General features: G+C 44.6%; 6 protein-coding genes across 6 annotated transcripts; 2 read left to right on the top strand and 4 right to left on the bottom strand.

Annotated features, from left to right (window-relative positions):
- Window positions 1-27: 27 nt before the first annotated feature.
- On the bottom strand, window positions 28-1,911 carry EAF02_000340 (uncharacterized protein). Its single transcript, XM_038896388.1, has 4 exons — window positions 1,412-1,911; window positions 1,156-1,364; window positions 252-1,107; window positions 28-197 (listed from the first exon to the last, which is right to left on the bottom strand). Exons 1-4 carry the CDS (start codon window positions 1,784-1,786, stop codon window positions 111-113), a joined length of 1,527 nt encoding a protein of 508 aa, XP_038763247.1. The 5' UTR covers window positions 1,787-1,911; the 3' UTR covers window positions 28-110.
- Window positions 1,912-2,947: 1,036 nt separating this feature from the next.
- On the top strand, window positions 2,948-3,742 carry EAF02_000339 (uncharacterized protein; the record flags this gene model as incomplete). Its single annotated transcript, XM_038896387.1, has 1 exon — window positions 2,948-3,742. The coding sequence occupies one exon, from the start codon at window positions 2,948-2,950 to the stop codon at window positions 3,740-3,742; it is 795 nt and encodes a 264-aa protein (XP_038763246.1).
- A 337-nt stretch (window positions 3,743-4,079) lies between these two features.
- On the top strand, window positions 4,080-5,395 carry EAF02_000338 (uncharacterized protein). Its single transcript, XM_038896386.1, has 2 exons — window positions 4,080-4,444; window positions 4,497-5,395. Exons 1-2 carry the CDS (start codon window positions 4,230-4,232, stop codon window positions 5,275-5,277), a joined length of 996 nt encoding a protein of 331 aa, XP_038763245.1. The 5' UTR covers window positions 4,080-4,229; the 3' UTR covers window positions 5,278-5,395.
- A 12-nt stretch (window positions 5,396-5,407) lies between these two features.
- Window positions 5,408-6,634, bottom strand: EAF02_000337 (uncharacterized protein; the record flags this gene model as incomplete). The annotated part of the gene is made up of 1 exon (XM_038896385.1): window positions 5,408-6,634. One exon carries the CDS (start codon window positions 6,632-6,634, stop codon window positions 5,408-5,410), a length of 1,227 nt encoding a protein of 408 aa, XP_038763244.1.
- Window positions 6,635-7,454: 820 nt separating this feature from the next.
- Window positions 7,455-9,578, bottom strand: EAF02_000336 (uncharacterized protein; the record flags this gene model as incomplete). The annotated part of the gene is made up of 6 exons (XM_038896384.1): window positions 7,455-7,490; window positions 7,543-8,043; window positions 8,096-8,320; window positions 8,380-8,761; window positions 8,811-9,327; window positions 9,392-9,578. The coding sequence occupies 6 exons, from the start codon at window positions 9,576-9,578 to the stop codon at window positions 7,455-7,457; spliced, it is 1,848 nt and encodes a 615-aa protein (XP_038763243.1).
- A 747-nt stretch (window positions 9,579-10,325) lies between these two features.
- Window positions 10,326-17,061, bottom strand: EAF02_000335 (uncharacterized protein; the record flags this gene model as incomplete). The annotated part of the gene is made up of 3 exons (XM_038896383.1): window positions 10,326-10,866; window positions 10,924-15,292; window positions 15,339-17,061. 3 exons carry the CDS (start codon window positions 17,059-17,061, stop codon window positions 10,326-10,328), a joined length of 6,633 nt encoding a protein of 2,210 aa, XP_038763242.1.
- Between the last annotated feature and the right edge of the window lie 166 nt (window positions 17,062-17,227).

Here is a 17,227-nt window from a genome sequence, read left to right as displayed (position 1 = left end):
AAGCCATTATACCTTGAATCCCTGCACAGTGCTTATGACGAGAGGAATTCATGGGTATCAATTGTCTTTTAACTGTGCAACCATTTATTTTTATAGACCTATCTAATCCCTTATGACTTGTCTAGTCTGACAGCTGGATTTCTCTCGATGAAATTCAAATCAACCTTGTGACCTAACAATTCTCTAATATTGTTCACCTAAAAGACAGATTAGATTGATTTTATGATCCAAGAGTGTGGGAGAAATCTTACCTTATATTTAATCATAGTTGGACGCTCCAAACTTAATCCCCAACCAAAGACCTTCATATCTTTTGGTAAGCCCATTGCCTCCAACATTTCTGGCCTGAACATCCCACTGTTTCCAATTTCAACCAGTTTGCCGAGACCCTTGTGGTAACTGAAAATCTCCATACTTGGCTCGGTGTAAGGATTATAAGCTGGCTTGAAACGCAAATCTTCCAGGCCCATCTTGTTGAAGAAGACCTCCATGAATTCCATAAGACCTCCCAAGGACAATCCATAATCTGCAATAACACCCTCAACTTGGTGGAACTCAGCAAGATGGGTAGCATCAACAGTCTCATTACGGAACACACGATCAATGGAGAAGTATCTTGCTGGCGGTGGTCGTCCATCAGGTCCCTTTTGTTGGGCTAATTTGTGTAGCATTGCTGTCGAGGTCGCAGTTGTATGTGTTCTAAGAACTAGTCGTAAAGATTCATCCGCAGCCCAAGGATATCTATAACCGATTGATCCATATTTTCCTTCCTGGTGAACTTCTTGTACATTCTTCCACAATGCCTCATAGTCAGCTTTATCCTCCCCATCCACTGCACGTGGTTTGTCTGCAGTTTTAGGATCCGATATATAGAAGGTGTCTTGTAAATCTCTCGCAGGATGTTGTTGTGGAACAAAGAGAGCGTCGAAGTTCCAGAAGCCGGTTTCGACGAAGTTATTGGTAGGCATTTCCTCGAAACCCATTTCGAAGAAGATTTGGCGGAATTCATGTCGTACTTTATTTAGAGGATGTAATGCACCAGAATTCTGGTCTGCTCCAAGAGATTTGAAATTATATGGTTTGAAAGCGGCAGTTTTCCATGCACCCCTAAATATGTGAGCACTTTTTATAACTCAAAGTGTCGCTGAAACCTACGATGCAAGCATGTCTGCTGTCAAATCTGTCTCTTCCTTAACCATTTCCAAGGCGAATTTAGGTCCTTTAGAGATCTTATAACTCGTAACCTTCTGCATCTTTACCAGCTTACGTTTCTTGAGCTCGGTGATAACTTTTGGATCTGGATGCGCACGAGTCTTTTGGATAATTTGGAGCTGTTCTCGAGTTGTGTCCTGGATAGAATCGGTCTGCAAGATTAGAACGAACTCTGTAGAATTGGAGAAAAATAACTCACTGAAGCTACCAGCTTTCCGTCTTTACCTTTCGCGATCCATTTCGACTTGAATGCTTTACCTTGACCAACCTTGACAACGTTCTTGTCTCCCACAGCAGCTTCTAATTCAGAAACCGTGAGTCCATCCATTGCCTTTTGAAGAGCCTCAAAGACTCGTGCCTCATGACTACCATTGTTGGCAATTTCTTCAGCTTCTGCTTCCAGTATAACTTCTTCGCGATCAATTGTTTCGTATGTGATCATAGACCTTGAACCAAGTCTGTCCAAAGCACCTTTGATGTCGGTGGACTTTTGAGAAGGAAATGCTTCCGAGGAAAGAATATTGTCATTCTTGGAGAGAGCTTGAAGAATCTCGGACGGTAAATCGGACGCCATTTTTGGAAGAATTACAGATTTGTTGTTATAATAGTAAATGTTCGAGGTGACTCAATCTCAATAATTTTGAAGGTTCAGGTGTGGTGATGCCTTAAAAAGAATTAAGGCATTAGGAGGGGTTTTTATCCGACCCCTCACTCCCTCAGTCCCTCTTCACTCACTCACACATGTTTCTTCAAGCTGAGGTAGAGAGAGATCTATTCATGGTTGTATGTTGAAATGAATTGGTTCTCCGGAATCTACTGGATTTCAACGTCCCAATTCATATACCTACATGTATATAGGTAGATCTCTCTACCTACCTACCTACCTACGTTCACCAGACAGTCAAACTACTGATTCACGTGAGTTAGTTGCTTTTCATTCGTGCATTTGACCATTGTTCAGTTGCTTTTCAATATCAAAATCGTCCCACCGTCAAACAAAAAAGAAATCCTATATTAAATTAAATTGTCCCTGTTTGATTTTATATCTTCAAAAGCAAGCATCCTTATCGGCCAATTTACTAAAGGCAGGTTTCTTTTTCAAAAACATCAATACTTTGAAATGAATTGTTTTCAATTTATGAAAAGTACGACATTGTAGCGCTTTTGACTTTTTGGCATCTTTATCTTTATCTTTACTCATAGCATTTTGGTGGATTTATTTGTTGTCCGGCTTCTTCCGGGTCAAGGAGTCAGGGAGACATGCCCAACCTGCCAGGGCACTCCGACGCTTGCATTGGTACTATTTTTGTCCCAGCAGATTCGAGAATGAAACGAATATACCCAAGATTGGTGTGGGGGAATCCAATGCTACCAAAAATGTTTCTTCATCACATCACATCACCGCATCTCGTATCGGTAAAGAGGTCCCAGCGGTATTTATGGTATACTTTGTGAGTACAGTACAACCATGTACAAGGATCTCGCCCCTCCTCGCATTGCCAAACGCCAACAGCTGTAAGGTTTGGCCCATTTATATATATCCCGTCTACTACTTGGATGTATGCGGATTTCTTTACTTGTTTGCCTTTAGCTATTCCATAATACCAATTGCCGTTCCTTGACTCCGAGCTAAGTATCGAGAGACAATAGCCACAAGTGTCACTAATAGCCACGAGATCTCTACTACATTGCTACTTTAACAGAACCTATATTTTACCCATCTCCTGGCACCAAGATGTGTTTAGGAATGACTTGCTGCACCAATAAAGCACCATCTCCAACTGGTTCTCCTACGTCCTTCCACTTATTCGCAAAGTTACCCACTGAACTTCGTCTCCAAATCTGGAACTACGCCATCTTACTCACCTCGCCCTATATTGGGCTATCATGGTCCCCATCAGAAAATCGATTCATTTCTGATCGGAAGCCTCCTCCTATACTTCATACCTCAAGCGAGTCTCGTTCAATATCACTTGCTTATTGGACTTTCTCGTCTCCCATCTTCTCTAACACCTGCATCAATTATGATCAAGACTTCTTGTGCTTCAACTGGCCATCAATGGGAAGCATCCCAGGTCGACTGGGTGGAAAAATCACGGATGAAGAATGCAGGAGGATAAAAAAGATTCTCATACACGAGCATTATCTGATTCCGCACGTGTTTGATAATCTACGAGAATTCAAGAGGTTCGAAGGATTGGAAGAGCTGGCCATTGCTTGCCATCATGATGATATAGTTGGCATGAGGAGGTACGGATATATGTTTGCGCAAATGTGTTTTGACAAGGTAGACGAAGTTGAACATGGCTGGCCGACACATTGGCCAAAACTAGTTTGTTCAGCAAAAGCCATGGGGCAGTGTTCTAAACATTGGTGGTTCGATAGATGGAATGACAGGGCGATGTCCAGATCAGATCGAAATTGGCAAGATCAAATGGCGATGCTTGTTAGGGTAACAGCTAGGAATGATATCGATCCCGAAGTTTTTGACTACAATTCGCAATTCCTACGTCTCGTCTTGGGAACATAGGAAAAGGATTGCGTTGTCCAATTTTCTGTGGTTGGAAGGAATTGACATTGCACTGCAGCACAGAAATCAAAATATGAATATAATTTATACAACTATCTTCTTGCACTGATTATCAATGATCACCAGTATGTAAAGAATAGAATGAATGAATGGGTACGGTGCAACTCATCTCTTCTGAACGATTGAAAGAGTTTGAAAGGTTTAGATCTTACCAGAACATTGCAGCCTGGCGAATCCATTACAATTCCGCTTATGTAAGTAAAATTAAACAACCACTGGTGAACCCTGCAATGTCCAATCCGTTCTGTCGCCTATTCCATCCTGTTGCGCATCAACAGCTTCAAAAGCTTTTGATAATCGGAACAGTGAATTATCAGAGCTGCAAGTCTTACTTGCCCTCTATTTTACACGTTCAAAAAGATGTGAACTTCCAAACCTCCGACCATCCACACAAGTCATCTCAAATCATCAATGACTCCTGAAAGCAATGAACAATGATTTCACATCAGTATCGGGCCCATCGGCAACCCCTCCCAATGGCAGAAGTGGGCCATCGAGCCGGCGACGTCGACATCGCTCCAGCACTCCTGCTCAAAAAAGAGCTTACGAACAAATGAGAAAGAAGTATGAGTTAGCAAGCTCGTTGATGGCAAACCTCGACTTTGCGGTTTACTGCCAGTTATGCGTGTTATATTACATGGAGTATGTAGCACTCTCCAGTCTTCTTGATTTGCTTAAGCTAACACATTCAAAGCTGCTCATTCTTCCAACTCTTCATACGTGCCCTCACTCAGTTCGTTATTCTTACGCCAAAGCCAAAGAATGTTAGACAGCCGCCTCAAAGTTCCTCATGGGTCATAATGCTGTTGGGCACGAATATTCTTTGTATATTTTTACACCTTTTCCTTGCGCCATCGAGATCTACGGAGGAGATGAGAGGATATCTTCATGGAGGAATCATAATCGATCTTATTGGTCAAAAAGGACCTTCGTCGAAGCTGAAATTAGTAGTCTTGGATTTGCTTGTATTGATTTTACAAGCCATATTATTTACGGTTCATCTGGATAGAGAGAAGCTTGACAAGTTTCTAACGGCCTATGGAAAGAAAACCACCGATGGGCAAACACCACTCCCCACACAAGATTATGATGCAGAGGAACGAGGCGTATTGAGGGATCCTGTTGCCGGGCTGGAGGACATTGAAATGCAGTCGCTGGGTCCCACAAGAGCTGCCGGTCGCTCACGAACTCAACAATTCACTACAGAAGAAAATGAGCAAGATGAACGAGAAGAGTTGCTAGCTGAGCCGGCGAATAGAGAATCGGATGATGGGCCATTGGATATTTTTTGGTCAGGGACAGCTGTTATAGGGGAATTCAGTGTTTTGAATACCCTTCGCAGTCAGTTGGCACTTTCAGGGGCCGCTTCTGGGTCGTTACGAGCAAACTCTTTGTCTGCCAATGTCGCCGAGCTTACGGCAAGGAACCCGAGGCTTGATTTTATTGCTCGAAGATTTCAGCGCAGCTTGCAATAAACCACTAAAGATGCACAAAAGGAGGTTCCACATAATGTGTTAAGAAGTCAGTGTAACTTGCACATACTACTATATATGGTAAATATTTCTTATGAATATGGATAAACGGGTGATTATTGGCTTTATTATGCTACTGTACGCCTCTGCCAACATTTCCCACCCCTGTGCCCTTAACGCTCACTATGATATCCTCGCTTTCGTCTTCGTCTACGTCTCGTAAACCCCAACTGCTTGCCCCAAACTTTTTTAGATCTCTTCCTAGTGTTATTAGGTCCTCTGAGGCTATTATTTCTCGTCCTAGTCTCAATCTGCCGATATCCTCTGAACCCATTGCCATCATTGTCAGTACTGTGGGTGCTCCAGTCTTCGTCACACACCCTCCCTGTGATATAATTTCTAGCAACTGATATGCACACTGCTTTCCAATATCTTCGGGTGCGACACCTCCTGCACTCGGGGAGACCACATCCGCCGTATATATTACACCCGCAGAACTGGTCTCCGCAATCAGTGCCAACCCAAAACCTACTCCTGTCCTCTTCTTCGCGCTTGGATTCGTTTTGTCTTTTGCTGATACTAGTGGCGCTTGATCGTACTGTGTCGCAATATGAATATCTCCCACCAATGGATTCAAAATTCCTCTAGCCTCGTGTATCATTCTCGCATTATGACTGTTGCTCACACCTGTCGCATAGGCCACTCCTCTTATCCTCCTCACCCTTCCAGGACTCCTGTTCAAATGCAAAGTTTTAGGTAGCGCCTTGATCTGGCTCCCAAACCGTAACTCCACTACGCCTCCACCACCCTTTCCTCCCGCTCCCGGACAACTTCTCTGTAAAACTCTGATTTCTAATTTGCTGGCCATGATTCCGAATGGTTCGTAAAGTGGTAGAATGGCCGTTCTGACACTATCCACTGATATATCTCCTGATTCCGTTGCGCTTGTGATAACTCCTTCTCCCTCAAACCTTACATTGACGGCCTTCTTTGCAAAAGGCGCAAGCATACACAAAGGTAGCAAGAAATAACTAACTCCCCGAGTATTATTCGCCGGCAAGTGGCATTTTATCACTCCATCCACATCTGCACCCAATCCATCAATTGATCCAGCTATAACACCTGGATTGTAGACCAGTGTTGTACCGGTGTAAGATATCTGTACAGACGATCCATTGCTGACGGATTCTAGGAGGCGCAAGAAGGATACTTCGTGGGGTGCAAGACCCGGATTGGTAGGTGAGGAGCTTCGGATCTGTGAGATATGAATTGGACGACCTGTTAAAGCAGAGAGGACGAGTCGGTGGCTTAGAGACTTGTGGGTTGTAAAGCGAAGAATTTCGGGGGTAGGGGCGGACATTGTATATTGTGTATGAGGTTTTTGTTAATTCAGATCGACAAAATTTATTTTTACGATAAATAATTCTGCCAGCAGTCACTCCTGATAAGGAGGCGGTGAGTTTCGCATTTATCATGCATACTCTCCCCGTACATTTATCTGCTACTTTATCTTGATTCGCTCATTCTTAATTTGGCGTGCCAGTTCATGGTTAGCAATAGTTCAAAAGCGTTCATTCAGGCTCTGACAATAATCACGACCTTTTTTGTGCCTTCATGATACAGAATATGAGATCAAACAGGAATTCGATGTATAACTTTACGATATCACATTCACACACGCGCAAGTCTTCTGTGATCTATAGAGATTTGATCAGAGAACGGTCAAGTAATTTGAGAATTGCCATTCATGTTTTCATGTCTTATTTGTGATTTTGGGCCAATTTCCTAACGTAAATTGAAGAAAACCTTAATGTCAAAGAAGAAAAGTGAGCGTTCATCCGGGCCAACTTGAAAATCCGCAGTCAACTCCCCACGCATCCGCCATAACGTGCTTTTCAGAAAAGGAAATTTGTACAAGAGTGATTTGTGGCATTCTGAAAAGCCAGGGGTTAAAAGAAATAACAATCCGATAGCTCTTAATGTTACAATGGGAACCCGCGAAGCAAATGCAAAACTATCAACCTCAAGTCAAGACGATGATGCCTGAAAAGACGACGACTGGAGACCTAAAGGGGACCGATTCTGCTCATTAACCGATCTTGATGTTGATCGCACATGCTGGCCGCAAATTGTTTGGCCTAAGCTGGTGTATTTTTCGCTTTCCTCAGAGGGGAAATAATTCATGCTTCTGATTCAACAGCTGGTGCTTCCGCTTCCTAATATTCTGTTAATACTTGTTGCCTCAATTGCTCTTGAAGGGGGCTTTACCTCTGGAGATTCTTCTGTGACAGGGGCGGGGTCTTCATTGCTGGCAGCCTCTTCTTTGGGTAGTGCGGTAAGTGGCGTATCAAGGGCAGGTGATTTCTCCTCCGTCTTTGACTCATCGGTTTGGGCGATGCCATTTGCTGCCACGCTGTCGGATTTCGGCTCATCTTTCTCCTTACTATCATCCCTGGTGCCGTTGGCAGGGGCCTCAGTGGTAGCTGGTGCAACCTGTTCGCTGGCGAGAAGTCTGTTCCATTTATCAAGTAAGCTCTGAGACCTTGATTTGAACTGAAATTCATCTTCTTTGGGAATGACAGGTAGCTTCAAAATGGCCTTGAGAACTTTGTTTATTTTGGTTGCTCTGATGATGCTAACCTCGAGATCGGCATAACCTTCGAGTTTGTTCACATACTCGGACATTTGTTGCATCTCATCTGCCTTGGGCTCTTGATCTTTAGTCAGAAGACCTTTTTGAAGTTTGTGCCTTAAGAATAGAATCTCTTTCTAGAAGAATTGTTAGATACAATCACTAAGGTGTTAAAGGAAGTCAACAAACCTCTTTTTTGACCCTTTTCTCTTCTGGGGTGAGTTCTGGTTCAGGAGGAGCGACAGGGGCGGCGTCTTTGGTCTTCGCAGCAGCCTTCTTTGTCTTGCTCTTATCCTTTGCGGACTTGGGTTCCTTTGCTTCTTTGGCAGGCTTTGGAGTAGATGTACCATTCGCAGCCTTTGGAGTATTGTTTAACTTGATACGAGGCTTCTTTGGGGCGGTATCAGGCTGCTGCTGGGTTACTATGTTAGTCTTGATAATAGTAAAAAATTCATACTTGAATGGTAACATACAATGTCATCCTCGGGAACCTGTGAAGGGTTTTTGCGCTTCTTCTGAGTTGATTTTGGTGCTTCGACCTCCTCGTCATCAGGAATAGCACTGACGTCCATCATCTCTGTGTCTTCATTGTTATCCAATTTAGGAGCAGCTTTCTTTGGCGTCTTTTCTTTCTTCTCTTTCTTTGCCTTCTTAGCTGCCTTTGCAGCCTCTTTGGCTTCCTCGTCCGCTCTCTTCTGCTCCATGAACTCTGTTAACACAGTTTTGAAATAATCCAAATCGTTTTTTTCGGCGGCAAGTTGATGCGCAGCATACAAATCTTTGCGCATATTATTGGGAACGTCCCCGACTGTATCTAGATCGAGATCAAGGAGATCGTAATTTGGTATCCAGCCACTAAATTGATCAGTAAAATTCATCTCAAGGAGTTTTGCTAGGCACTCACAATTCATTCGTAAAAAGATACATGACAGGGAAAGTTCTGTCTTTAGCCTTAGAACCGCCATCTTCGTAATCACTTCTGTATGTACCATCTGCTCTCATTGCTGTGACTGGGCGAGATTTGATGAGGGTGCTGGGAAGCATATCCTCGTCGCAGACAATTGCAGGCCACAAAGGATATCCCTTCAATCGCACATAAAAGTAATCGCCGGGTTTCGCGTCCGTATGCGTCAACTTCGCCTTGGATTGCTTTTTATTCAACTTTTTCTTGTGTTCTGGCACGCCAGACTTGCGTCGGCCCTTTGACTTGCTGGCTGAAGCTGGTGTGCTGGCGGTACCATCTGCTAACTCTGCAGACTCATCCGCTGCTGGAGCTCCATCATCTGATTGTTCTTCGCCCTTCAATTCTGCATCATCGCCATCTGCGGGGGTAGACGCGGATGGCGCCTCCTGCACTGAGCGATCGGGAATTATTTGTTTGTCCATTTTCTCTGATTTAGCTTCGGCGTTGCTACTCTTAACTAAACAAATAACATTAGCAAAAGAAAAGTGATGAGAATTGAGACAATAGAAAAGCAATTGTACCTTCTTCCGTCGCGCTCGTACCGGAAGTCGCGACTGGATCCTCGGAAACAGCTTCATCCTCAGCACCATTGCTACCGTTGGCGCCTTCCGACACATCGACTTGGGGCTCTACAACAGCATCTGGAGCTGAAGTGCCTGGGGACTGAGGGGGCACCACCTCATCTCGCGTGCTTGCCTCATCCGCCATTGTCGCGACACAGCTTCAAAAAAGCTCAATGATATATGTAAGGCGTATTGGTAGGATAGTTATTGACGCGTAAGGGATGTGTGAGATGATTAAGATAATCGCGGATAAATAATCTGATGGAGGTGATAACTTTTTGTTGCTGCTTGAGAAGAAGGAATTCTAGAAATCAAAATGTCGCTTGAAAAGAAGTTACGCCTGCGCGCTAGTGAGGCAATAGTCACGTGGTGGTGCGGTGGATTCTGTACACAATACACTCTCGACTACCCCCAGCCTCCCGGATATTAGTCGGAGAGGGTGACGCGAAAAGTGAGTTCCTGATAATAACAGTACAGTAACAAAGCTGTACTAACTTGTAATTGAATATGACATTCAATGTCAAGAGTGAAAAGGTATTGTTGAAGAGAAAGAGATGATAACAGAGAATTTTTTGACATGATAATGAACAAAAAAGAATTGAAAAAAAAAGTGATCAATAAGACATCATTGACAGAACCTTCTGTCGTGTCATGATCAACACACGAGTAAGAATCCGCCCACTGTTGGGCCACCTTCTGACGTAGCCAATCACTTTGCGAGCGGCGTCCGTGGCACAGGCAGCACAGTCACAAATATCGAACAAAACCCAATGAGGATGCGGAATCCAAGGCAACCCCCGAGCAAATCAATCAATCTCGAGATATGCTTTTGACCAACTAAACCTATCTATTATACAGCAATGCTTCGTCGAGACAAAGGGGGGAAAGTGGCTCATTCTTCATCTTCGTCTTCTTCGTCTTCATCTTCATCCATTCCTTCTGCTACCGAGACATGGAAACTGGGATCTTGATCGACACCCACATAACTGTCGCTCATGAGGAACAACTTTAGATCATGTTCTCCAGGTGTTGGTACCGTGTATTCCAGCCGAAGGTTCAACGCTTTCCCGATTGTAACCCGTTTGATCGCAAGTAAAGTTTTTGTACCTTCATCGCCCACGACCAACCACCAATTCTCCATTTTCTTTGCGGGGTAGAAGGGAGCATGTACGGACATGTCCACCTCTGCCGCATCATCATCTTCATCAACATCTCGCACAATCTTGATTTTAAGGTAAGCTGGTGATCCAGCCACAATCTCCTCCGGATCCTCCACTTCAAAGTCAAGCTCAATGTTAGGATATTTAGAATTCGTGAAATTGGCTGCCTGTGCCAATTGTGTTTGCGAGAGACCAAGTCTCTTGATGAGAGCTTCATAGTCTGGATTTTCGGAAGGGTCCATTGCGTCCATAAACTCGAAGATGTCCTTGATACTGTAGAGATGTTTGATTAGCGGAGGTACTTGATTAGTGTGAGAATTTAAAACATACCCAGATTCATTTGCAGCCTTGATGACCTCGGGCGTAAAGTGAGGAATCTGTTTCAAAGGACTATCGCGATCCCACATCCCTTGCACAACCATTTGTGACATTTCCATGGCGTTCATGGCGTTAATGTGACCGTCTGAGGATAAAACATCTACAGTAGCACTTAAGAGACCAAGAACTTTGGTTAAAATGATCTCTTGATCCTTAGCAAGATCAATCGGTAGCTGCATTCTGGAGAAATGAGCTTGAAGTAGGACAAATGCCTTGAAGTGCGGTGAATCAAAGCTTGGCTGAGCCATCTTGACCGGAAGTCGATCATATACTCTACGAAGCAGATTGTCTTCGTGTCTTCTGATCTGTATGGTTTCGAACTCAGTTGCTGAAGTGACGATTTCCAAAATACCCTTGAGCTTGGTACGGCCAGTCAGTGAAAGCAAAAAGGTCTGCATGGTGACGTATGAGATGTTGTAATAGGCAGCAATCATTGCTGCGTTTAATGGAGTGACAGAGTCGTCCTCTTCATCCAAATCAATGATCTTGAACTCGGCCAGATCTTTCAGAGTGGTTTCTACAAGCTCCGAGAGGTGGGCACTAAGGCCTTCATGTGATGTATCTTTGAGACTATAGTAGCTGGGGTTTGCAAGCAATCTTCGATAGAAATACGTAAAAGTAGTCCAGTTAATGGCATCGCTAGCTGACTCGATCATTTTGGTACTGATCTCGGACACGAAAGCATCATGCAAATAAACCTGAAGATGACTCTCGATTGGAAGAGCTTCATTCAAAAACTTCTTGTAGTACTCTCTCTTAACAGCTGGTACCATTAAAACACCCCTACTAACTTTGTCTTCCAAAGGTCGTGTAGCTTTGCCGAACATTTGTAGGATCTCGCTAAGAGGATAGTCGACGTAGCGGTGCTCCCTGCCTTCATAGAACTGCGTACCCATCACAATGACTAGATGTGCTTTGCAGTCAAGTTCCCAGCAAACGTCACGAGATGCTACCATTACTTGTATTGCCCCATTATCATAAAGATGTTTCACAATACGTTTATCGCTTGTGCTAAGAGCCTCATGATAATAACCTATGCCATGCGAGATAGATTCTGCGAGAGCTTCTTCTTGGATTCGTTCTAATAAGGGCTTCATCTCATCCACGTCGGCGTGCAGGAAACGATCTTCATCGTCGCTAGCTAGGCATGCCAGGAGTAGATCACGGGTTGTGGCACGGGCTTGCTTTCTACTAGGAACAAACACAAGAGCAGGCTTGTCTGGCGACATTTGATTTATGGCAAGGTAGGTTGGCTTTGCCATGGCAAGCATGAGAGAGGGGAAATGGGGAATAGTGAACGACTGAATATGAAGCTCGAGAGGAACTGAACGAACGTGAGGACTAAAGTTGTAGATGTTGTGCTTTTTCGCATCTATCCATTCTCCAATATCACGAGCATTGGCGAGCGAAACACTTAGCCCCACGATTCGCAATGGTAACTCGGTTTGTGATCGGATATAATGCATGCGAGAGACAATGATCTCATAAACAAAGCCAGCCTGTCCACCAAGCATGTGCAGTTCATCTGCGATGAAAAGTTCAACATTCTGCACATTCTTTCGACGTTGCCATTGTCGCGATAGAACATCCCATTGAGAAGGTGTTGCGAGGATTAAATCGCCTCTCTCTAGAAGTTTGAGGTCGGCAGTGGTCTCTCCTGTGAGCTTCACAATTTCTTTGCCTCCCAGAAGTGTCGAAAAACGCTTCTGCCAATCTTGAAGCCGAAGATCAACAAGTTCTTGGAATGGCGCAATGTAGACAGCACGTCCTGCGTCACCCTTTTTCCAGTGATGGAGCAACGCAAACTCTGCGCAAACAGTCTTGCCGCTTCCGGTGGGGGCTCCAACAAATACATTATCATCAGTATCAAAAAGAGATTTAAATGTTTGTGTCTGAATCTTGTTGAAGCGATCCCAGTCTGGGTACAATGATTTGAATTCATCGACTTTTAAGGCTGCAACAGGCAAAGGCTGTAAATCCAATAATGGTGTATGAGGTGGAAATTTCTCGGGCAAGATGAGTTTCTGGAACGAGACTGCAAGCTTGGTTTCACAATTCATCCATCGGTCCGAGACGACAGTGATGAAATAATGTGGTGGCATGGGCTCTGTGATTGGGACTGTGAATTCAATAAGATGCTCGTTCATTTCAGCTTGAGCGAAATCTTTACGAAGGATGAATTGATCGTGGAAAAGAATATCCTCGCCGTCACAGTCTTCAGCAATGATCCAGAAACTTTCCGCAGCACCATGGATTTCGTCATCCCACTCAAACTTGGGTGTGATGGTCAACTCTACTCTTAGCATTGATCTCGTCATCGGTTGCACTTGTGCCTGAACTTCCAGTCGTGGAAATTTTGCAACAAGATTGCAGACAGTTCGGCCTGCTTTCGGAAGACCTAATAATTCGCCCATGCGTGGCGGATCAAGATCAAAGTAGTTGGCCCATGAAACGTCAATTCTCTCGGCTTTTTGTATGATGTCCCTGGGACATCCGGCAAATTGTCTGAGTGGTGACATGGTTGGCCACATGCGCTTTTCTGCCATTTTGCAAAGCTCCAAAGCTGTCCTAGCTACCGAGGACCACCCCTTCTTAAGAGTGATTTCGAAAATAGCACGCAAAATTCTTCCAGCTGACTGAGTGACGTAAACCAGATCTGCCATCAATGCTAGTCCATCCAATTTTAATCTCGAAACGTAAGCCTGCAAAAGTACATTTATCTTGGCATGAGGCTCCTCGACACTTTCTTTCACAGGGATTGGTACACGCCCTAGAAGTTTGGCTAGTTCCAACTTTTCTTCTTGACGAACTGGGATGTACTTGAATTCGTCACTCAACGCAAAGACGCGGAAAAGTTCTATTGGCGTGATCGATGGTTGGAGGTGGTGGTTGTAAGTCAACATGGAGTTGTGTGTGATATAATAATGAGATGCAATTCTACCAAGTTCAGTCGCTTGTAGTTTACCTGTCTTCTTGTCGTATTTGATAAGGTTAGACTTCTCCAGCACTATAGCCGCAGAATGGATCAAATCAACTCGTTTTTGCTCCAGAGCGCTGTCATCTTCATAGTCGGCTCCTACGCTGTACAACCCTGGTGACCGCAGCATTCGCACGAATAGATAAGTGTATCCTAACCAGTCAACACCTTCATCGCGACTACGGACATTACCAAGAACAACCTCTGCGTTTAGATTGTCTACCAATCTGCTCACAAACTGACTCTCGATTGGCAGTTGTTGATTCAAAAGTGATAGATAATACTGCATCTCGTTCTGGGTGGTGATGATGATACCCTCTCCATATGTGTCATATTGGGGACGACCAGCACGCCCAAGCATTTGGAGTACATCTTGTGGACTCAATTCCACCCAACTACCTTTCTCCGGGGAGTAGACTTGAGTACCTTTGATGATGACAGTATGTGCTGGTAAATTAACACCCCATGCCAATGTAGCAGTACAGACAAGTACTTGAATTAAACCTTCATGGAAAAGTTCTTCGACAGATGTTCGATCTGGCCTGTTCATACCAGCGTGATGTATTCCGAAGCCGTAGGGTAACAAGTCCTTGAGCTCTCGGTCGCTGACCTCTTCGGCCTCAGAAGCGAGAGTCTCTCTAGTTCCCGACACATCACTCCGCAAAATCTGTCCAATTGTCTCCATTTCCAAGGCTTTGTCTCGAATATATCTAGCTGTTTTGGCGGTCTCCTTACGTGAGTGCACAAAAATAATCATCTGGTTTCGGTTTGTCCCTACATGCTCCAAAACCTTGGTATAAGTCACGTCATTCATGGTCTTCAGTTGTTTGATGGCCTTCTTTTCGGTTATTCCAACGAATTCCTGGCGAAGTGGACAAGGACGGTACGATCCATCAAAATGGAACATGCCTTTGAGAGGATCAACGCGTAGAAAGCTTGCGACGTCACGGTAATTTGGCAATGTGGCGGAGAGACCTATCAGACGAACAGGATCACCAGTCTGCTCCATCTTTCTAATCGTCCGGCTCACAATACTTTCCAAAACAGGTCCACGGTCATCATGTAGAAGATGGATTTCATCGATAATAATGAGACGCACCAGATTGGTGTAACTCAAATCAGTAGCCTTTCGAGTGATGACATCCCATTTTTCAGGTGTTGTCACAATGATTTGGGTATCGGCAATTTGTTGTTTCGTGAGCTGACGATCTCCAGTCAATTCAGAAACTTGGATGCCATATGGCTTTAGTCTGGCACCAAAATTTCCTACTTGTTCTTGAACCAAAGCTTTCAGCGGCGCAATGTAAACAATTTTGAATGCGTCGAGGTTGATTTCTCCGGTCTCTGGATTGCGATTTTTTGCCGATTTCTCGTAATATAGTCAACATACCAACATTGGTCTTGCCACTTCCAGTGGGCGCGCAGATAAGCATATTGCCATCGTCTTCGAAGGCTGTGGGAAAGCACTGAGATTGGATCTTGTTGAGCTTGACTGTGGACGAGAATGGAACTCGCGCCCATTCAGGCATCTCCGTAACTGGGATATCACGATCAGAAGGATCATTGCGCTTCTTGGGAGGCGGTACATGAATCTCTTCATACCCTTTGAAAGTACGCTTTGTAGATCCCTCTGGCAACTTGACCTTGGGGTTTGTCATCAAATGATTGCCTTGATCAAAGACAAGATTCTCAAGATTAATGAGCTTCCGCGGTTGCAGCCCACCAACTAAACTATCTCTGTCTTTTTGCTCGTTCTTGGTGCCGCCATTAATGTATTCAGCTGGAACGTCAATATCCATTTTCATTTCTAGTTTCCGTTTCTTCGATCCGTCTGCTCGCGCACCTCCGCGAAGCTCATCCAAGATCCATCGTAGTCCCTCGGATGCAATTTCACGCTCTACAACACCTCGAGCTTCAGCATCCTCAGCCCTAGCTAAACGAGTGAGCCAGACTACCTTATCCCGATTGGCGATCAATTTGTGTACGAGCTCATGATGCTCATAATCAAACAATTCAGCAAGATCGTTTTCGATTTCCCTGAGAGGTTTCTCATCCCCGCCTTCTTCCGCGGGAGCTCCAGAAAGTGTGTGGAGTACTTCTTGTGTTTTGAGCTGTTGTACATGCGCATCTGTGTAAACTGAGCCAATTTGTCGTTGCAGCCAATATGCATCAATTTCGCGTGCGGGTATGAAGTCTTTTTTGTCTTTAGATGAGTCAGCGTTCTGTGTTGAACCAGAGTCCATAATTATTGCTTCCTCTTCGGGCAGTTCCTGGGATTCTTCATCTCTATCCACTCCAGCGCCACCAGCCTTAGCGACTTCCTCGTCACCAGGGCGGTCTTGAGCGTCATCCTCATCTTCAGACGACTCTTCTCGAATTTCATTAAGCACCTCATCACCCTCCTCGTCGGAATTATCGTCGAATACAACAGCTACTCCTTGGCGATCGTCTATTTCAGCGCCGTTTTCGCCGCCGTTATCTCCATCTGCCATCTCTTCGTCTTCATCCTGCGCGTCATAATCCGTAATCTTTTTTCCCAAGTTTACAAGCTCGTTGAACTGTTTTGGATTCATGCTTGCGCCTAGCAGGTCATCGATCTCCTTCTTCTTGTCAAAATCTTTCATATCATCATCCTTCAAGTATTCCAGCACGGCGTCGGTGGCGCTTCGAACAACTTCGTGAGGAACATCTCCAAGATTATTAGCGACTGTAGTTAAGATGAGGTCGTAAGTTGCTCGCGTTGCCGAAGTCCTAGGTCTATATCGAATACCCTCGACCAAGGCATCTGCAGCTGATAGGATTCCAGTTCCTCGAAATTGTGCTGGCTCTCCACGCTTGCGTTTGCGCTGTTCTCGTTCTAAGACATCTTCGCCCTCGCGGTAACCTCCTCTCTCAACATCTGGAAGGCCCGAAGCTTTCTGTTTCTGTTTCGGCGCGTCCTCGCGGGCATTTCTCGAACCCATATCCCGAATACTGATTTGCCCCGCCAGTGATTCTGGATCTCCTGTCACCTCATCATTACGGCGAGTAACGAATCGACGGTCCGCCTGGAGAACCAGATTGGACATCGCCGCATACTTGTACTGCGACACATCGCGCTGTTGGTCCGTCATTGTTTATGAGTCGTCAATTTTACGGTGTGAGAAAGGCTGAAGCCTATATGGCGGATATTGAGAAGAAATCGAAAGAAGATGGCTGGAAGAAAGGTTTCAAGTCATCTGAAGTATTCCCTTTAAAACATGGATTATGAAAGTTATCTCCAATATACTGATGAATCAA

The sequence above is a fragment of the Botrytis sinoallii genome (assembly GCF_014898435.1).
Source record: "Botrytis sinoallii strain Bc 23 chromosome Unknown BSIN_001, whole genome shotgun sequence".
Classification (NCBI taxonomy): Eukaryota; Fungi; Ascomycota; class Leotiomycetes; order Helotiales; family Sclerotiniaceae; genus Botrytis; species Botrytis sinoallii.
Note: the sequence above shows the minus strand (reverse complement) of the source record. Positions and strands in the feature narration are given on the sequence as shown.

What these genes read in the sequence shown, in the direction of transcription:
- EAF02_000340 (XM_038896388.1), bottom strand. Translation starts at nt 1,786, where the DNA reads ATGGCGTCCGATTTACCGTCCGAGATTCTTCAAGCTCTCTCCAAGAAT. An exon ending in ACAGCAGACATGCTTGCATC is followed by an intron (nt 1,108 to 1,155) that starts GTAGGTTTCAGC and finishes TCACATATTTAG; the next exon opens with GGGTGCATGGAAAACTGCCG. An exon ending in CAACTATGATTAAATATAAG is followed by an intron (nt 198 to 251) that starts GTAAGATTTCTC and finishes TCTGTCTTTTAG; the next exon opens with GTGAACAATATTAGAGAATT.
- EAF02_000338 (XM_038896386.1), top strand. Translation starts at nt 4,230, where the DNA reads ATGAACAATGATTTCACATCAGTATCGGGCCCATCGGCAACCCCTCCC. An exon ending in TGCGTGTTATATTACATGGA is followed by an intron (nt 4,445 to 4,496) that starts GTATGTAGCACT and finishes ACACATTCAAAG; the next exon opens with CTGCTCATTCTTCCAACTCT.